At 37.8% G+C, this 21882-nt stretch overlaps 1 protein-coding gene across 2 annotated transcripts in view; it reads right to left on the reverse strand.

Annotated features, from left to right (window-relative positions):
• Positions 1-21882, reverse strand: part of necab2 (N-terminal EF-hand calcium binding protein 2) — a 137963-nt gene that overhangs the window by 112376 nt on the left and 3705 nt on the right. For both annotated transcript variants that reach the window (XM_073850680.1, XM_073850679.1), the window contains exon 2: positions 14877-14901. In XM_073850680.1, coding sequence (XP_073706781.1) covers positions 14877-14901 — 25 coding nt within the window. The remainder of the gene's footprint in view (positions 1-14876; positions 14902-21882) is intronic.

The raw sequence follows: 21882 nt of genomic DNA on the forward strand, positions 1-21882 counted from the left end.
AATATTGTATATTGCTAAATATCTGAACAAACCATCATTGTAAAGCTTATTTATTCAGCTTTCAGATGATGTATGAATCTCAAATCTCAAATCTGTACCCTTATAACTGGTTTTGTGATCACATATAATAACCTGTAGCAGATCTATACAGGTGGAGCTGGGGAGGTGGAGGATTTCAGAGTAACATCCACTGTGAAATGCTCTAGTGAATTCTAACCAGTCAAACCAGCAAGTGTATTGGCTGCGGATGCACCATGAACCAATCTTGTGCCATGCAGTGTTATGCTGGGAATATCATCAATTTGCATTAAGGACCCATCATCCTGCGCCTTTTATAGTTTCATGACAAAACTTAGCATTTAATTGAAACTAAAACTGAAACATAAACAAAAAAAAATCATTTTATTTTGTTTAACTTGATGCACTAAAATAACTAATAAAAAACTACTTAAAATTATAAAAACAACAAAATAAATAAAAATGCTAAATATAAACATAATAACTGAACTTCAGCTTAGATATGAAGCAGATCATACTAGTTTATACACTATCACAGTTTTTATTAATATTATAAATAAGCTTCTGTTTCCATACTTAGTTTTCATTTTTATTTTAGCTACATTTTTAGTAATTTTGTTATGTGCTTTTGTCATCAACTATATGTGACCATGTACCACAAAACCAATCATAAGGGTCTTTTTTTATTGAGATTTAAACACTATCAGAAAGCTGAATAAATAAGCTTTCATTTGATGTATTGTTTGTTAGGACAATATTTGATTGATATTTTGAGATACAACCATAAAAATCTGGAATTTGAGGGTGCAAAAAGTTAAAATATTGAGAAAATCGGCTTCAAAGTTGTTCAAATGAAGTTCTTAGGAATGCATATTACTAAGTTTTGATATGTTTACAGTAGGAAATTTACAAAATATCTTCATGGAACATGATCTTTGCTTATAATCCTAAAGATCTTGGCATAAAAGAAAAATCAATAATTTTGACTCATACAATGTATTTTTGGCTATTGCTACAAATATACCCGCGCTACTTAAGACTGGTTTTTAGTCCAGGGTCACATATTAGTCATTGTAAATATTACTATTTAGGTTCAATTTAGTTTTATATCAGTTTTAATCAAACTAAATGATATTTAGAAAAGTTTATCTAATATTTGTATTTTATTTAAGCTTTTAGTTGTCAGTTTTACTTCAATTGAGTTCATTTTTCAGTTTTAGTTCTAGTTTTAGTTAACCCTGGATCAAACAGCACAAAAGTTATGTACTTTAACACAAAGCACTCTGGGTGAGAGTAGATAGACATAATACTGAATTAACTAAAGTTTAATCAGATTACAAGGCTCATACTTTTTCTTTGCTTTTGCATGAAGACAAAGCTGCTCATTGACACAAACAAGCGGAGCATGATGAAATATCAAAGAGAACCAAGCAATATCCATCTATTGATCCAAATAGGAGACAACATGTGTTGCTGTTCTTTGTGGTGATAGCTTCAGCATCGGCCCCTGGAGGATACAGACATTTGGTGTCCAAAATCTTCACTATTAATGAGACTATGCAGGACCGCACTAAGCATTAAATTGATAGCTCACCCAGAAATGAAAATTCTGTCATTAATATACACCTCATGTTGTTCCAAACTCGTAAGATGTTCAGTTATCTTTGGAACACAAATTAAGATATTTTTGATTAAATCTGAGAGCTTTCTGACCCTGCATAGACAGCAATGCAAATATCACTTTCAAGGTCCAGAAAGGTAGTAAGAACATTGATAAAGTAGTTCATGTGACATCAGTGGTTCAACCTCAATTTTACAAAGCTACAAGATTACTTTTTGTGCGCAAAGAAAACAAAAATAACAACTTTATTTACACGACTTTAAAATGAAGTAAACCAATCCACATTCTCATCAGCAAATCCTTCAAGGCTTTAACATTTAGCAGTACACAACACTTTCCAGTAAACATACTGGAACATCTACAAGATTAATACCAGGAATATTCATAACTGAGACCTAACCTGAGACATTATTTACCCATCATGCCCTTTTTACAAAACTTTAATGATTCATAAGATCTAGAGCAGGGAAGCCTTGATGCTTGCATGCTGTGCAGGAGGCTGCTGTCAGCATGTTTATTTTCAGTGAGCACACACATAAACACTCATTTGCTGCCAGTGAGAACACGCAAATCTAGAGCAGAGAAGGGGGAAAGTACTAGAGAGGAGAGGAGCTCGTATTTATACATTCAAACCCACGAATTAGCGGTTTCAGTGAAATCTAAGCACGATAATTGGTTACTGTATACAAACTCTCTCTCTCTCTCTCTCTCTGACTTTCTGCCTCTTCTTGAAACACCAGAGGAATGTGCGATTTGTGAACAAATGGCTCTTATGAATTTTTTTATTGAGTCAGTAAAAACGATTTACAACCAAAAAGTAATTCACTTATGAGTCAGTCTGAAACAGACTAAAGGCTGTAATACACTGCACAATTTTTACAATCTAAAGATTTTAAAACATTAGGCATCATACTCTAAATCAAACTGTAAATGGTTACAGACAAAACTGGGTCTTATACACTAAACGACTGAGGATCACACATTCAGACTTTCAAGAGGTTCCAAACACAACAAACTCCAACATTTGCCTTATAGCCTTATCTCTATTCTGAGATACAAACTCGCATTTGTGAGAAAAAAAGAAACTTCATTTCTTGCAATTGAGTTTATATCACGCAATTCTGAGAAAAAATGTCAGATTTGCTTGTTTATATCTAGAAATTTTGACTTCTTTTCTAAGAATTGCAAGTTTATATCACAATTTTTGGGGAAAAAGTCAGAATTGTGAGTTTACATCACGCAATTCTAAGGAAAAGTCTGAATTGCAAAATACAAACATTTGCAAGAAAAAAGTCAACGTCAATTCTGACGTTATTTCTCGTTATTAATTTCTCAGAATTGCAAATTTATATCACAATTTTGGGAAAAAGTCAGAATTGCGAGATACAAACTCGCATTTGCAAGTAAAGTCAGAATTGTGAGTTTTTTCTTACAATTCTGACTTTTTTGACTATTTGCAAATGAGTTTATATCATGCAATTCTGAGAAAGAAGTCAGAATTGGGAGTCTATATCTCGAAATTCAGAATTTCAAGTTTATATCACAATTTTTGGGGACAAAAGTCAGAATTGAAAGTTTTTTTCTCACAGTGCTGACTTTATTTCTCACAAATGAGTTTATATCATGCAATTCTGAGAAAAAAAGTCAAAATTGTGACGTTATATCTTACAATTCTGATATTATAACTCGCAATTGCAAGTTTATATCACACAATTCTGAGAAAAAAGTCAGAATTGCGAGTTTATATCACAATTTTGGGGGGAAAAAAGTAAAAAATTGCAAGATACAAACTCGTATTTGCAAGTAAAGTCAGAATTGTGAGTTTTTTTCCTCACAATTCTGACTTTTTTGACTATTTTTTGCAAATGAGTTTATATCATGCAATTCTGAGAAAGAAGTCAGAATTGTGAGTCTATATCTCGAAATTCTGACTTTTTTTCTGAATTGCAAGTTTAGATCACAATTTTGAGGAAAAAGTCAAAATTGTAAGTTTTTTTTCTCACCATGCTGACTTTATTTCTTACACATCAGTTTATATCATGCAATTCTGAGAAGAAAGTCAGAATTGCGAGTTTATATCTTGCAATTCTGACTTAACGTCTCAGAATTGCAAATTTATATCACAATTTTGGAAAAAAGTCAGAATTGCAAGATACAAACTGGCATTTGCAAGTAAAGCCAGAATTGCTAGGGTTTTTTCTCACAATTCTGACTTTATTTTTTGCAAATGAGTTTATATCATGCAATTCTGAGAAAGAAGACAGAATTGTGAGTCTATATCTCAAAATTCTGACTTATTTTCTCAGAATTGCAAGTTTATATCTGAATTTTGGGGAAAAAAGTCAGAATTGCAAGTTTATATCTGAATTTTGGGGAAAAAAGTCAGAATTGCAAGTTTTTTTTTTCTCACAATGCTGACTTTATTTCTCACAAATGAGTCTATATAAAGCAATTCTGAGAAAAAAGTCAGAATTGTGACTTTATATCTTACAATTCTGATGTTATAACTCGCAATTGCAAGTTTATATCACACAATTCTGAGAAAAAAAAGTCAGAATTGCGAGTTTATATCACAATTTTGGGGAAAAAAGTCAGAATTGCAAGTTTTTTTTTTCTCACAATGCTGACTTTATTTCTCACAAATGAGTCTATATAAAGCAATTCTGAGAAAAAAATCAGAATTGCGAGTTTATATCACAATTTTGGGGAAAAAAGTCAGAATTGCAAGGGTTTTTTGTGAGTATATCTCAGAATTATTAGATATTTTATACTCTATTCAGTGGCATAAAAGGGGTTTCCCTGAAATACCTTCTTTTAAAAAAATTATAAATATATAGGCCCAGATGGAAGATTAAATTGACAAATTTGAAGTTTAATTCAATGTTACTTGTTGTTTCTTTGTAACTGTTTGTGAAATGTACTTGCAATTTGTCAGTGAAAATAATTTCTACATCAATTTTGTTTAGTGTAGGCCTACCTAAATAGACATAGCCTATAAACTTTCCATTCATTACTGCATACAGCAAATCTGTAATTTGTCAACGCAAAAGTCCTAAATGCTTCATTTTAGTAGCCAATTGCTCCCCCATTTTTTGTCCATAGCACTTTTTCTCTTTCTGCCCCTGTGAGATCTTTTTGATGTAAAAAATGCTGCACAGAGAAACAGTACAGAATATAAAACAGCTGAAAGAACCAATTAAATTTCCATTACATGTACCCGAACCGCTCTTTCTTTCCCTTAAACTGCGTGATATATTTAGGAGGGCGAACTGCAGATGCAGATAAGGCGATGGGTCATGCAGGTCTCTGCCAGTCTGCTCTCATGTCAACAGCTCTTGCAGATTTATGGTCACAGACCAGGTAATCAAAAAGCAGGAGGCTGAGCCTGCCAGACCAAGCTTGCATAAAAGCTCTTAGGCCAAAAGAGCATGTCATTTCCTCTATACAACAGACACTAATGATTCTCTCTGCCTGCTCCACACGCATGATGTAACCAATCGCTTCTGCAGTAAAAAACATGCGGCAGGGTGGCATGACACTCTGTGGTATTCGTGCCCAATATGATGGTTTACTCTGAGTCTGGAGGATAAATTGATCCATAAACAATGATTTCAAAGGAAGTTTGTTTGCAAATTTAAATGGTCATTATTTACATAACACATTGTTTCAAAGTTCAGAAGGCATTGAATATAGTGCATCTCATTACACTAGATTTTTATATGTTATTAACGGTTTTCTAATTTAATATATTTAAAATGTAATTTACTCCTGTAACAACAAAGCTGAATTTCAGCAGCAATTACTCCAGTCTTCAGTGTCACATGCTCCTTCAGAAATCGTTCAAATATGCTGATTTTGTGCTCAATTATAATAAATTATTATTGGTACTTAAATATTCATTACGGTTGTTATTATTAACAATGCTGAAAACTGTTTATTTGATAACATTATAAAAGTAGTTACTATGGAAGGCCCTTTACGCCAATGAATAAAAAAATTAAAAAGATAATTGCAACTTTTTCTCCCACAATTGCATGATACACACTCGTAAACAAGTTCTTTTATCCTTACAAGTGTGAGATATAAACTCGCAATTATAAGTTATGAGTTATAGAGTCAGATATTTTTTCTCAGAATTGCAATTTTGTTACAATTCTATAAATAATAAAGTAAAAAATTTTGAGTTGGTCTCGCAATTCTGACTTTATAACACGCAACTGTGATTTATAATGTATAAAGTAAGAATTGTGAGATATAAACTTGCAATTCTGAGAACATTTCAGTCTTTTTTCCTCTCAAAATTGGACTTATAACTTGCAACTGCGAGTTTATATCTCACAATTCTGAAAAAAAGTCGCAATTACATAAAAAAAGTCAGAATTGTGAAATATAAACTTGTGAGAAAAGTCAGAAGTGCTAGTTTTAACCTTGCAATTTTGACTTTATTATTACTTTTTATTATCATGCAATTCTGAGAAAAAGTTAGAATTGTGAGATAAAAAATGTACATTTGGAAGAAAATTCTGAATTGCGAGATAAAAACTCGCATTTCTGACTTTTATTTTTAGAATTGTGAGACATAAACTCACAATTATGCGTTATAAAGTCAGAATTGCGAGATATAAACTTGCAAAGCTAATCTTTTTTCTCAGAAATGCAAGTTTGTTCTGTAAAAAATATAGTAAAAAATTGTGAGTTTGTCTCACAATTCTGACTTTATAACTTGCAGTTGCGAGTTAACATCTCACAATTCTGAGAAAAAAGTCGCAATTGCGTGAAAAAAAGTCAGAATTGCAAGATATAAACTTGCAATTGCAAGAAAAAAGTCAAAATTGCAAGATAAAAACTTGCATTTGCAAGAAAAGTCAGAATTACTAGTTTTTATCTCCCAATTCTGACTTTATAACTCATAATTTCGAGTTTATATCACAGAAATTCTGAGAAAAAAGTCAGAATTGTGAGAGAAAAAAGTCCCAATAACCTTTTTTTATTTTTTAGTGGCGGAAACAGGCTTCCATACTTTACTGTCACTTTCGATAAATCCTTACAGAATAAAAGTATTAATTTATTTATTTTCTTTTTTTCCTAAATCTTACTCATAACTTTTAAATATTAGTGTATCATGGTTTCCACAAAATATTTAAGAACACAACTTTTTTATAATTGCTAATAATAAAAATAAGCACATTAAAATGATTTCAGAAAGATCATATGATGCTGAAGACTGAAAATTCTGCTTTAAATAACAGAAATAAATTAGATTTTAAAAAACAATCAAATAAAAAAAACTGTTTTTTTATTGTAATAATATTTCACAATATTGTATATTTTTCTGTGTCTTTTATCAAATGCAGCCTTGGTCAGCATATTCAAAATTATTTTTAAAATCTTAATTATTTCAAACTTTTGACCAATATATTATATTATATTATATTATATTATATTATATTATATTATATTATATTATATTATGTTATGTTATGTTATGTTATGTTATGTTATGTTATGTTATGTTATGTTATGTTATGTTATGTTATGTTTGTGTTCCATGGAAAAAAATAAGTATTATAGTTTTAAAACTACATAATGGTGAGTAAAAGATGACGAAATATTCTTTATGGAGAGAACTGTCTCTTTTCTGCATGCAGCCCTATTCGAAAAGAAAGAAGATAATAATGTTTCACTTCTAGGAGTTTAGCTCTAAACGCTGGAGGCAAATTAGCCTGCTGTGCTCTGTTTCTTGTTAGACAGTTGTGTGATTGAAAACCAAAGAGTTGGAAAACATGGCACCCATCTCCTGTGGTCCCGACTCTTGTTTTTTCTTTCTCCCCCACCCTCTTGCTTTCTCTCTCTCTCATTAAAACTGTCACAAAGCTGCTCCCCTGGGAGTGGTTTAAAAATAACACAAATTGCGCTAGCACCACACATCAAATAGCCACTACTCCTTTTAACAAGGTTTGCTGCAGGTTTTCTCTCTCTGCTATTTGTATCAAATCTCTTTTAAGCCAAGATACAAGTTTTCCTTTTAAAAGGGAGCTAAAATATGTTTTATATATGTATATTTCATCTCAATCCAAACATTAAGAGCAGATGAGACCACGTCTGTGCCGATAATGATGGGCAAGAGCTGGGGAATCAGAAATCATACAGAAAGCTACATTACTACACAATTAAATTAAATGTACTGTAAAGTAATATGTATTATTTTATACATGAATTTGAGCATAGCAAAATCTCTAACTGAGACTTTCTTCATAATCATAATTGTTCTGCGGACACAGGGTATGAATATGTATAAAGCGGGTAATTTGCATAATGAGACTAATCCAAAATCAATTAGCAAATACATCTGAAAATTTCGCTGCAATTTATTTAGCATTACAATATAGGAAAAAGCATTTCAGAACATCCAGCAAATGCAAATCACTAGTTAGTGCATTCTGTATTGATTTTTCTTTTACTAAATTAATCCCATGCAGAAATCACACTGGTCAGGCATCTGAGAAGAAAAGGAACTAAACCTTTAATAAGCCTCGCAAATGGGAATAATTTAAAAGATTATGCACAAAGCAGCATGTGCATTGTCTTTCCTGGAATGTTTCTTCACGTTCTGTCTTTTCAGCTGTCAGAAACATGCGAGGACAGATGGTCAAGTTCTTCAGTGTTGTGTAAAGCTATAATAGCTGTATTTATTTTATGAAATTATGTACACTACCATCCAAAAGCTTGGGGTCAGTCAGAGAAAACAAGAAAACAAATAAAAGACACATTAATGTGATGAAAATGACAGTAAAGACATTTATAATGTTACAAAAGACTTCTATTTCAAATGCTTTTAAATAAATATTGATTATAATAAGAAATATTTCTTGAGGACCAAATTTACACCACGCAGGTGGCACAGATGGGTTTCACAAAAGGTTCTTTGTGGCGAAAGAAGGTTCTTCAGATTATAAAAAGGTAAAAAAAAGTGATGGTTTTTTAAGAAGCTTTGACTGAATGTTCTTTGTGGAACGTCTCGGTTACGTATTGTAACCCTCGTTCCCTGAAGGAGGGAACGGAGACGCCACATCGGAGACCGACGAATTGGGATATCGCTTAGAGATACCAGTCCTCTTCGTGTGTAAACTAAACGAGCCAATGCACATTGGCATGCATGATAGCATCCAGCTGTCGCTGATCACAGCGTGAGCATAAATAGGCAGCCGGTACAATGCATAGACAGGTTTTTCGCTGAGGAGCCGAGCCGGGCCGGCCGCACAGTGGTGGTACAGCACCTGAGGTGACGGGACGTGACGTCTCCGTTCCCTCCTTCAGGGAACGAGGGTTACAATACGTAACCGAGACGTTCCCTCTCAGTCGGTCTCTTCGACGTCACGTCAGAGACCGACGAATTGGGATCCCTAGCAAAGTGCCGCAGCTGCTGCCCCCCTCCAGTGTCCTGAGCAAGCCTCCAATTTTTCTGCTTAGGCCAAGGGCAGATCAGGAGAGACCAGTCACTGTATAACATAGCACTACCCACTTCAGTGAGGCTGGAGCACTGGGAACGTGCGGAGCCCCCACCCATCCTGCAGGAGGTTCGGAGCAATACTCATATGGCTCAAATTAGGACATATGGAAGATTGGAGGTGATTGAACCCTCGTGATGGTAGAAGGTCTATCGGGGAAACACGGCCTCAACGGGTTACCATGGAAGATATATGGGATTCACTTAAGTCTCTCATGTTATCCCGAGCCTATCGGTTCTGAAGGATTCATCGAGAGAGGGCCTGGCGCCTAGACGCTCCGCCACGTCAGGGGCCGGGGAAGGAGGAACTCGACAGGGTCAACTGTATGGACACTCTGGAGAAGATAGCAAGCCGACCTGAGCCAGTGCCACTCTGTGTTTCTACCCATTTGAGGTGAGAACACAAGAGGAGACTGGCTCTACACGAAGGCTATAAAACCTAGCGAACGTGTTGGGGGTTGCCCAGCTCGCAGCTCTACAAATGTCAGATAGCGTGGCGCCGTGAGCTGGTGCCGCGAGCCGGCGCCCAGGAGGATGCAACACTTCTAGTTGAGTGAGCTCGCAACCTGAGCGGGCAGGGCACGCCCTGAGCTTGGTAAGCCAGGGCGATGGCATCCACTATCCAGTGTGCCATCCTCTGCTTGGAGATGGCATTCCCCTTCTGCCGTCCTCCATGACAAATAAAGAGCTGGTCTGAGGTCCTGAAGCTTTGTGTCCGGTCGACGTAGCATCTTAATGCTCGGACGGGACAAAGCTAGGGCTGGGTCTGCCTCCTCCGGGGGCAGCGCTTGCAGGCTCACCACCTGATCCCTGAAGGGAGTAGTGGGAACCTTGGGCACATAGCCAGGCCCGGGGCCTCAGGGTTAGTGCTGTGAGCACCAGAGACAGGTCCCAAGAGGGTACGGAGGGGGGCCTAGGAGGATTTAAGGTTGATTTAAGATTTAAGGCTGATGACCAGGTCGTGCTTACCCACCGACCTTCCTTCGATGGGGTCATGGTTTGCAGAGATGGCGGCTACATAGACCTTAAGGGTAGAGGGAGACAGCCTGCGCTCCAACCCTTGCTGCAAAAAGGTGAGCACGACTCCGATCGGGCATCTTCGGGGGTCCTCATTTCTAGAGAAAGCCCACTCGACGAACAGGTTCCACTTCAAGGTGTAAGCATGTCTTGTGGATACAGCTCTCGCCGAAGTGATGGTGTCTACCACTCCTTGGGGTAGATCACCTAGAACCTCCGCGTCCCGTCCAGGGACCAGACATGTAGTTTCCAGAGGTCTGGACGCGGGTGCCACAGGGTGCCCCGTCTCTGAGTCAGTAGATCTTTCCTCAGAGGAATCCGCCAGGGAGGGGCTGACACGAGGAGCATTAGTTCTGGAAACCAGGTCCGAGTGGGCCAGTAAGGAGCCACTAGCAGGACCTGCTCCTCGTCCTCCCTGACTTTGCACAGTGTCTGTGCGAGAAGGCTCACTGGCGGAAACGCATATTTGCACAGACCCCGCGGCCAGCTGCATGCCAGGGTGTCCGTGCCGAGAGTACCCTCGGTCAGGGAGTAAAACAACTGGCAGTGGGACGTCTCCGGAGAAGCAAACAGGTCTACCTGAGCTTCCCCGAAACGTCTCCAAATCAGCTGGACCGTCTGGGGATGGAGTCTCCACTCTCCGGGAAGCACAGCTCGTGAGAGCTCGTCGGCTGCACGGTTGAGCAAGCCCGGAATATGAATGGCACGAAGCGACCTCAGATGCTTCTGACTCCAGAGGAGGAGAGAACGGGCGAGCTGCGACATGCGACGGGAGCGTAGACCACCTTGTCGGTTGATGTACGCAACGGTCGCAGTGTTGTCCGTACGGACCAGCACGTGTTTGCCTCGAAGGCGCCATTTGAGACGGTTCAAGGCCCAAGCGGGTGAGGTGTGCCAACACCAGGTCCCTGTGTTCGCATAACTGCTCTCGAGTCTGTGCTAGTATCAGCCAGTCGTCGAAGTAGTTGAGGATACGAATGCCCTGTTCTCTGAGGGGAACAAGGGCCGCCTCCGCGACTTTCGTGAAGACACGGGGCGAGAGGGATAGTCCGAAGGGCAGGACCTTGTACTGATATGCTCTGCCTTTGAACGCAAACCGCAGAAATGGTCTGTGGCGCAGAAGGATCAAAACATGAAAGTACGCGTCATTCAGGTCGATCGCTGCAAACCAATCCTGGGGACGGATACATCTGAGGATGTGTTTCTGTGTGAGCATCTTGAAAGGTAGCTTGTGAAGAGCTCGATTCAAGACGCGCAGGTCCAGGATTGGTCGTAACCCACCGCCTTTCTTGGGTACTATGAAGTAAGGGCTGTAGAACCCTGTCTTCATATCGGCTGGAGGGACCGGCTCTATTGCTTCCTTCGCCAGCAAGGTAGCAACCTCTGCACGCAGGACAGGGGCATCTGCTGCTTTCACTGTAGTGAAGTGGATGCCCCTGAACCTGGGAGGACGCCGGGCGAACTGAATCGCATAGCCGAGTCTGATGGTTCGGAGGAGCCAGCAAGACGGGCTGGGAAGCTCTATCCAGGCTCCCAGACAACGTAAAACCAGAACCAGGGGAACCACCGACGTACCCGCGGGGGGGCAGCGAAGTGGAACACAGGAACCCCGCTCTGGCGTCTCTGTGCCGGTCCGAAGCGGGGTCTGTGTGTCTGTGTGTAGTGTATGCAAGACATTTACCTGCGTTCTGGCAGCTGGTGCGTGAGTAGTCCGTTTTATAGCACTCACCAACTGCCCAGTGCCGACTGCTGGCGAGAGAGGAGAGGGGATGAGGCCCGGGGACATCCGCTGTCCCCTCTGGGGACCCAGAGATAGAGGAAATTGCTCTTTTATTGAAAATTTGGGTGTCACCGGCCGTGAGACCGATGACAGGGAAAAAAGAAACAAAACATTCTCCACCCGGCCCTCCTCCGGGGAAGGGAGTGGTGCGTTCACTACCTCCCGAAGAGCAGCTTCCTCCATCTCTGGGTCGCCCGTCTCAGGGACGCTTGTTCTTGCGCTTCCCACTGGTCTTGGTGGGAGCCTGGACGGGCGGGGCGGGCGCCCTGCGACCGGCTCCACGGCGCCGCTGTGAAGGCTGCTGCGCTGGCTGCTGTGGAGCGGGGGCGGAGCAGGGGGCCGCCCTCGGCGACGAGCAGGCTGAGGTGCCACCGGTGGCCGGGTGGAGGCAGCAGCAGGAGCTCGCCGGGGCAGGATGTGACTGATGGCCTCAGTCTGCTTCTGTGCAGCAGAAAACTGCTGGGCAAAGTTTTCCACCGCGTCGCCGAAGAGACTGGTCTGGGACACGGGGGCATTTAGAAACCTGATCTTATCGGCTTCCCTCATGTCGGCCAGATGCAGCCAGAGATGGCACTCCTGGACCACCATTGTGGACATCGCACGACCCAGAGACCGCGCGGTCACCTTCGTCGCTCGTAACGCGAGGTCCGTCGCGATGCGAAGTTCACATAGAACTTCTGGGTCGTGCCCACCCTCGTACAGGTCCTTCAGTGCCTGGGCCTGATGGACCTGTAACAACGCCATAGCATGTAGGGCGGAGCCAGCAGCCCCACAAGCCGTGTAGGCACTGCCGATCAGAGCCAAAGAGTGCCTACAGGCCCGGGATGGGAGCAACGGGTTGCCCCGCCAAGTGGAAGCGGCGCCGGGACACAATTGCATCGTCACCACATGCTCCACCGGCAGGACAGCCGTGTACCCCCGTGCTGGTCCGCCATCAAGGGTGGTGAGGGAGGATGTGCCACTGGAGCAGTTTCTGGCAGTAAAAGGTGCCGTCCACGTGCCAGTGAGCTTATCATGCACTTCCGGGAAGAAAGGCAATGGGGTGGGGTGCTGAGAACCAGCGCGGGCCACCCCAAGATACCAGTCGTCCAGCTGAGAAGGATCGGGACGTGATGGAGGGTTCCATTCAAGCCCTACCTTCTCGGCAGCCCGCGCAAGCATAGCCATCATTTCAGGGTCGGTATCCGGCACCGCTGACCGCCCAGTGGACGGCAGCGATCCGGAATCGTCCTCCCCCGAAAAGTCTGGCTCACCCCCCGATGCTGCGATCAGATACTGTCAAAAAATATCTGTATTGATTATCTTGTCTATCGTGCTGCAATCATGCATTTTAAACTATATCAGTGGTTTAAAACGATCACAAAAAGTGGCTGTCACACAGCATGTGAGTACTAAACTATGTTATCTTTCATGTCTTATTGCACTTAAACTGTCAAATACAAACCAGGTTAAGATAAAAACACACGCGTTACAAAAACAGTCAGTTATGTCTCTGAAGGTAAACATCTGGGAAGGAAATCACATGTTTATATTAGATCTGTGTGGCAGCAGCATAATATACAGTAAATAAATCAATAAATCCACTGCTGTCTTGTCTCCTCTGAGGCTGGGACTCTAAATAGTGTTCTGTGCTCATCTTCTCCATGGCGTTAGAACTGGCACACCATTGTCGCTTGCAAAAACAAAATGGTGGTGTCGTGAGTGCAAATGTGCAGATTAAGGAGCGGTCATACAATAATAAAATCCCCTTATTATAGAGAAAGGCTTACCAAAACAAAATTTACTTGGTTGTCCTTTTTTTAATGTTTTCTGGGTTGGTAGATGCACTGGGGAAAGTGATCGGAATATTGGTATCACGTAATTTTCTTCATTATCTCGTCATTATTACTTAATTTAAAAGTAGACATTTTAAGATTTCTATACATATATTTCTCATGTCTGTGAGGCAAGTATTCACAGAGATTTAGGTTGTTTTATTTACGTGTCTATGAAGAGAGGTGACGGAGACCGAGACAGCAAAGAGCGCACCCTGTTTATTTTATTTATTTTACAAAAGCACATTGTTTTCTTGTTATTATGACTATACACAAATAAAAGTAGACCCTTTGCAGTTTCAAAATAATGGAGTAGTTCTTTTTGCGGTCATCAAGAAAACAGTTTTTCATGTCTGCGGGTTGAAGCGACCCCAATAACATGATATTTAGCCCCTGGAAGGTGTGTCTCTCACATTGTCCCACAGCAACATTAAAATAGTGTAGATTAGTGTACAATGTTTTATTTCTTTACGATATTTAATATTGGGGCATCCAAGTTATTTGACATATTTAAAAAAATTTTTTTAAAGTAACTTACCTTGGCAATTAGGTACTTTTAGAATGATGTAAGTCAGTTACAACCTCAGCTACTATTTGTGAAAAGTAACTAGTAACTACAACTAATTAGTTTTTTAAAGGAACATGCCCAACACTGCTGGGGACTCAATTATAGCACTTAAACACATATGTTACCCTCAATTTGGCTTGTGTAAAGACACCTTTAAAATGATTTCTAAAGGATCATGTAATACTAAAGACTGGAATAATGGCTGCTGAAAATTCAGCTTTAAATCACAAGAATAAATTACATTTTAAAATATAATAAAATAGAATATTTTAAATTGTAAAAATACTTTACAATGTTACAGTTTTTACTGTATTTTTATTAAATAAATGCAGCCTTGGTGAGCATAAGAGAATTCTTTCAAAAACGTTAAAGAAATCTTACCAACCTCAAACTTTTGAAAACTAGTGTACACTGACGAAATATTTATAACAAATACTTCATTAATTTCAAAACATGAACATGATTTCATGTTGAAAACAAAACAAAACAGAGTCTGAGAAACACATTTGCATTAATGATTGAACATGACACGATAAAGCAGATACACTCACCATCCTTATCAGCTCTCCGGAAAATCTGAAATGATACACACACAGAAATACAATATATTAATGAAAATTATTATTCATTTTAATTCACCTAAACCTTCAAATAATTAATCTAAAAACCTGAAGTCACTAGGACTCCCCACGGTGTAATCTCTTAACTAATATTTGACTGTAATATCAGAAACCTGTTTGATTTTAGTACTGAACTTATTATACATCTGTCTAATCTCAAATGTACATACAATAATTCATATTAGACACTGGCTGCAGAAAAATAAAGTACATGGATAAAAGTTCAGTTTCAGTCAACCTACTCAGAAAAGCTATTAAAGGAGACACTGATTCTAAAGGCTAATTGCATTGCAATTGCACGATACCTTGGCCCTTAAAGGAGAAATTCACTTTCAGAATAAAAATTTCCTGATAATTTACTCTCCCCCATGTGATCCAAGATGTTCATGTCTTTCTTTCTTAAGTCGAAAAGAAATGAAGTTTTTTGAGGAAAACATTCCAGGTTTTTTCTCCATATAGTGGACTTCAATGGAAATTAAAAAGTTAAACGTCCAAATTGCAGTTTCAATGCAGCTTCAAAGGGCTCTACGCGATCCCAGCCAAGGAATAATGGTCTTATCTAGCTAAGCGATTGGTTATTTTCTAAAAAAAAAAAAAAAAACACACACATTTATATACTATGTAATGTGTGAAGTCAAGCTAGTGCAAGATGAAAAATTGTGGTTAAAAAGTATAGAATTGTTTTTTGTTTTTTGTTTTTTTGGAAAATGACCAACTGTTTCACTAGATAAGATCATTATTCCTACACTGGGATCGTGTAGAGCCTGCAATAGAAACTGCAATTTGGACCTTCAACTTTTTGGCCACCATTGAAGTCCACTATATGGAATGTTCTCCTCAAAAACCTTAATTTCTTTGTGACTGAAGACAGAATAACATGAACATCTTGGATGGCAAGGGGGTGAGTAAATTGTCAGGAAATTTTGATTCTGGAAGTGAACGTATCCTTTAACATGGTGCAATGATTAATCCTTACATTGCATTTAGAAGACCACCACCACAAATGACATTACAACCTTTAAGTTCATTTTTTTAATCAAGACTAAGACTAAGTCTGTATATTGCCAATGTGTTTGGTTGAACTTGTGAGAGATTGAGTGAGGTGCTTAAATCTGCAAGAGCAACCTGATCACACGGTCCAGTCAGATGTGAAATGGACCACTTAAGACTCTCTGGTAACAGAGAGAATCACAGTCAATAGAATGTGCTGGGAAGCGTTACTCACAACGAGCTAATTTACAGCAGTCGATCTATTCAGCCTCTCTCATTTTCTAAATAAATAAATACAGTGAAGCGTGAATTGTTGTGATCTGTCCATGTTAAATTTACTGGCTACACAAGCGAGAATAGAGGTGCATGTATATGATTGGACATGTTTGTTTCGAAGAGGGAGCGTGTGCCGAACATCCGATAATTGAAACACGTATTGACAGCACACAATTTGATCCGCTTCAATAGAGTGATCACCTTCTGTTGACGGTCTAAATCACTTTTCAATTGGATGAGCCAGCTGCTTCATTCAATCTTGACAGCTAGCAGCATTCCACCTGTCAGGATACTTCACCATCACAGAACAAACGCAAAAGCCACACAGAAGGGATAAACGGACATCAGGACAACCAAGGAATCTTCTGCAGTAGAACAACAATGGGGTTTTTCATTCGTTTGAACTAGGCACATAATTCTCAACCATTAAAGGAGGAGAGTGAATGTGGGAACAGTGACATTAGCCATGTTCGATCAATACTGTAATGTATTTTACAAAGCGCTTGAGAAGCACTATTGGTATTCAAGCTTCCTAGGCATTTTATATCTTAAACCAAAAGTGTCTGCAGCATTAATCGCCAGTAGCGGTTCTCAACTGGTGGGTTGTGACCTAAAAATTGGTTGTTCTGATTTTGTGGACTGTAAAGAAGTAAAACAAAATAATAAAATCATAACCGTATAAGCATAAATAAAAAATGAGACTCTATTAAATCAGGGTTCTCCTGCAATAAGGCTAAACAAGGTTTGTGTGGTGAATAATTGGCTTGCCAGAATATTAATTTATTGTAATTTATGAGACATTTAGAAACTAAAAGTTTCCTACTCAGCATACATTACCCTTCAAAAGTTTAGGGTTAGTAATATTTTATGTTTTTGAAAATAATCTCTTATTCTCACCAAGGCTTGATTAAAAATACAGTAAAAATATTCTGCTTGGTTAAAGGAACTCACTTCTACCTTACATTTAGAAAGAATTAGATGAAGTATTTATGGAAACATAGACATTTAACAAAAAAGTGGGAACCTGTTCAGTTAGGTTTTTTTATATTATTATTTTTGTATATTATACGTGTCTGTTTTTGTGAGTATTTTAGTGTGTATTATGTTTTTCTGTATTGTTATTGGTTCCAATATGCTGATTTGCTGCTCAAGAAACATTTCTTATCATTACAGAACTTGGCACTAAATATTTTTGTATTCGTTTTTTTTTTTTATCATTTTAGTCTTTACTTTACTATTTAATGTGTTCTTGCTGAACAAATGTGTTAATTTCTATATCTGTATAGTGTTAAATCACAAATAAATGACTATTTGTCAGAATTGCAAGTTTATTTTTCGTAATTGTGACTTTTTTTCTCAGAATTCTGAGTTTATAAATTATAATTATGACTTTTTCCTCAGAACTGTGAGTTTATATCTTGCAATTTTGACATTTTTCCTCAGAATTGCAAGTTTATATGTTGCAATTGTGATTTTTTTCTCAGAATTGTGGGTTTAAATTTTGTAATTGTGACTTTTTTCTCAGAATTGCGAGATTATATCTCATAATTGTAGGGTTGGGTATCGTTTGGGGTTTTTTCGATACCGGTGCCAAATCGATACTTTTAAAACGGTATCGGTGCCAAAACGGTGCCTGAACCGAAACTTTTAAATGAGTCACAAAATGGTGGATGACAAAAAAGTTCTTTAAACTTTTAATACATTGTTTAATTTAAAGTATACATTGATATTTAAGTAAATACAAAACACAACAACAATAAAACCTAAGCCACCTAACCCAACTACAATAATTTAACAGCTTCAAATTTCAGCAATTCTTTTGCAGAAATATTACCATATTTGCCTTCTCAGGCAAAATAGACACCTCTCCTGACTTATTGCATGTCCTGGTATTGCATGAGGCAGGGGTCATCCACACTGAGGGTGCGATTTGTGAAAAAAGCAGAGGCGGGATGCTTTAAAAAACTTTTTCTCTTCCCATAGGCGGAGGCTGACCAAACTGTTAGTGTAATCTGTTAACAACGTACATTATATAGCCGTTTTTTTAAGGCAAGAACCAGTGTCACGTCATGAAATGTTTTTAATACGAAAACTGTCTAATGTGACGGCAATTTAATAAAACCTAGTAAGTTAGGCCTATTAATTGTAATGATTTTTTTCAAACAACGAATAAATTATATAGAGAAAGTGAGCAAAGTATCAACGGAGCTTTCTGAAACTATTTACGAATTAGTAAACCACCGCGTCGCAAAATGATTCAGTTTCGAAGCGCTCCAATCGGATCGCGAATCATTTGATGCAGACCGGGACTTCAATGTGCGTATCGTGAATCATTTGATTCAAAACTAAACATAAAAACATGTATCGTGAATCATTTGATTAAGAACAGGACTTTAAAGCGCGTATCCCGAATAATCTGATTTAGATTGCGACGGCATTTTGGCATTTTAAGTTAAGCCCGTTTAATGTAGCTAGCTAAGCTAACGGCAGACCACCTGCTGCACTCAGAGTAACGATAGTTGCTACATTCACACGTTTCTTGGATGGTCTCATTTCCCGAGGATTTGTGCTTTTAATTTGAAATGTCAAAATGGACAGTAACTACAAAGATGTCTTGGATTTGTATCATTAAAGCTTTCCGACCTTCACGTTTTTTTCCGATCATTCTGACACCCAATAAATGCAGTATTTATATTTAACTAGCGATCATGCATGTTGATGAATCAGTGCTTCGTACATCCGTGTCATAGCACCAGAAGACAATTATTTCAATTGACAGTTCAGGCACTTAAGCAGCACTGAAATGAAGCACCAAAATTAGCGTTCTGATTCGGTCCGGTACGTACCGGTCATATGGGTACCGGTGGTGTATTGGCACCAGGTTTCGGTACCCAACCCTACATAATCGTGACTTTTTTTCTCAGAATTGTGAGTTTATATCCTGTAATTGTGACCCTTTTCCTTAGAACTGCAAGTTTATATCTTGTAATTGTGACCATTTTTCTCAAAATTGCGAGTTCAGCCTATATTTCGCAATTGTGATTTTTTTTCTTAGAATTGTGAGTTTATATCTCGAAATTGTGATCTTTTTCCTCAGAATTGCGAGTTTAGCCTGTATCTCGCAATTGTAACTTTTTTTCAGAATTGAGTTTATATCTCATAATTGTGACCTTTTTTCTCAGACTTTTGAGTTTATATATTTGCAGTTGTGACGTCTTTTTAAGAATTGCAAGTTTATATCTCGTAATTGTGACTTTTTTCTCAGAATTGCAAGCTTGCAATTGCGCGTTATAAATTCGCAATTCCGAGAACATATCAGTCTTCTTTTTATATCTTTTATATCTTAGAATTGCAAGATACAAACTCGCATTTTTGAGAAAGAAGTCAGCATTATTTCTTACAATTGTGAGTTTATATCAAGCAATTCTGAGGAAAAATGTCAGAATTGTGAGTTTATATATTGCAATTTTGAGAGAAAAAAAATTGAATTGTAAGAAAAAACATCACAATAACCTTTTTTTCATTTTTATTCAATGGTGAAAACAGGATTCCATAGAGAACCACTAAACGACAGGATCCTGCTTTGTTATCACTAAACTTGATCAAAGTAATGGTAGCAGATAATGCCAAACGGTCTAAAAAGTAAGAAGAAAAGTTGCTCAGAACCACCATTAGCTATGAGTTACATCACTCTTTTCATTGTGATTGTCTGCTTGAAGTTTTTGAGAATGACGGGGATGCACTAAAGGTACGAGGCTGTTAAATACAATTTGTATGGTCTGACAATATGAAGGCACTTAATGTAGGTGACCCAGTTTGTTTGCACCTCAGAAGATATATCTGTGTATAACAGGAAAGGGGGACAGCCAAGATCTAAAGTGCTAATGTGAACTACAAAGCTACAAGTTGATAAATGAGTGAGTACTAAATAATTAGTACAGTTAACATACAAGTACACATCATGCTGCTATTAACAGTTAATGATTGAATACCAAAAAAGCTAAATATTTAGAAGAATACATTGCTATGGAAGCCCATTTCCGCCACTGAATAGAAAATAAAAATAGGACTTTTTCTCTGACAATTCTGACTTTTTTTCTTGCAATTGTGAGTTGTAAAATCAGAATTGCAAGATAGAAACTCACAATTCTGATTTTTTTTTCTCAGAATTGCGTTATATAAACGCGCAATTGCAAGTTCTAAAGTCAAAATCGCAAGATATAAACTCACACAAATGTGTTTGTATCTCGCAATTCTGACGTTTTTTTCTTCCAATTGCGAGTTTATATCTCCCAGTTCTAACTTTTTTCTCAGAATTTTAAGATAAAAACATGCAATTGCAAGTTATAAAGTCAGAATTGCAAGATATAAACTTAGTTCTGCCTTTTTTTTCTCACAATTGCGAGTTTATATCTTCCAATTCTGACAATTTTTCTTGCAATTTGCGAGTTTATATCTCCCAATTCTGACTTTTTTCTCAGAATTTTAAGATAAAAATACGCAACTGCAAGTTATAAAGTCAGAATTGCAAGATATAAACTCAGTTCTGCCTTTTTTTCTCACAATTGCGAGTTTATATCTCCCAATTCTGACAATTTTTCTTGCAATTTGCGAGTTTATATCTCCCAATTCTGACTTTTTTCTCAGAATTTTAAGATAAAAATACGCAACTGCAAGTTATAAAGTCAGAATTGCAAGATATAAACTCAGTACTGACCTTTTTCACACAGATGTGCTTGTATCTCGCAATTATGACTTTTTTCTCGCAATTGTGAGTTTATATCTTAGACTTAGACTTCTTAGACTTTTAAGATAAAAACATGCAATTGCAAGTTATAAAGTTATAAAGGGGAAAAACAGACCGATATATTCTTAGAATTGTAAATTTATTTCTGTTAGATATATACTCTTACGAGAAAAAAAAGTCAGAATTTTGAGTTTTTATCTCGAAATTCTGACTTTATATCACACAATTTCCAGTTAAGTCAGAATTGTTAGATATAAACTCGCATTTGTTCAAAAAAACGTCAGAATTTTGAGTTATCTCGAAATTCTGACTTTATATCACAATTTCCAGTTAAGTCAGAATTGTTAGATATAAACTCGCATTTGCTATTTTAAAAAAAAGTAAGAATTTTGAGTTTTTATCTCGAAATTCTGACTTTATATCACACAATTTCCAGTTAAGTCAGAATTGTTAGATATAAACTCGCATTTGTTCAAAAAAACGTCAGAATTTTGAGTTATCTCGAAATTCTGACTTTATATCACAATTTCCAGTTAAGTCAGAATTGTTAGATATAAACTCGCATTTGCTATTTAAAAAAAAAGTAAGAATTTTGAGTTTTTATCTCGAAATTCTGACTTTATTTTACACAATTTCCAGTTAAGTCAGAATTGTTAGATATAAACTCGCATTTGTTCAAAGAAATGTCAGAATTTTGAGTTTTTATCTCGAAATTCTGACTTTATATCACAATTTCCAGTTAAGTCAAAATTGTTAGATATAAACTCGCATTTGTTCAAAAAAAAGTCAGAATTTTGAGTTTTTATCTCAAAATTTTGACTTTATATCAAGCAATTTCTAGTTAAGTCAGAATTGTGAGATATAAACTCAAATTTGCGAGAAAAAAAAGTCAGATTTGTGAGTTTATATCTCGCAAGTCTAACT

Source organism: Garra rufa, chromosome 11 (assembly GCF_049309525.1).
Source record: "Garra rufa chromosome 11, GarRuf1.0, whole genome shotgun sequence".
NCBI lineage: Eukaryota > Metazoa > Chordata > Actinopteri > Cypriniformes > Cyprinidae > Garra > Garra rufa.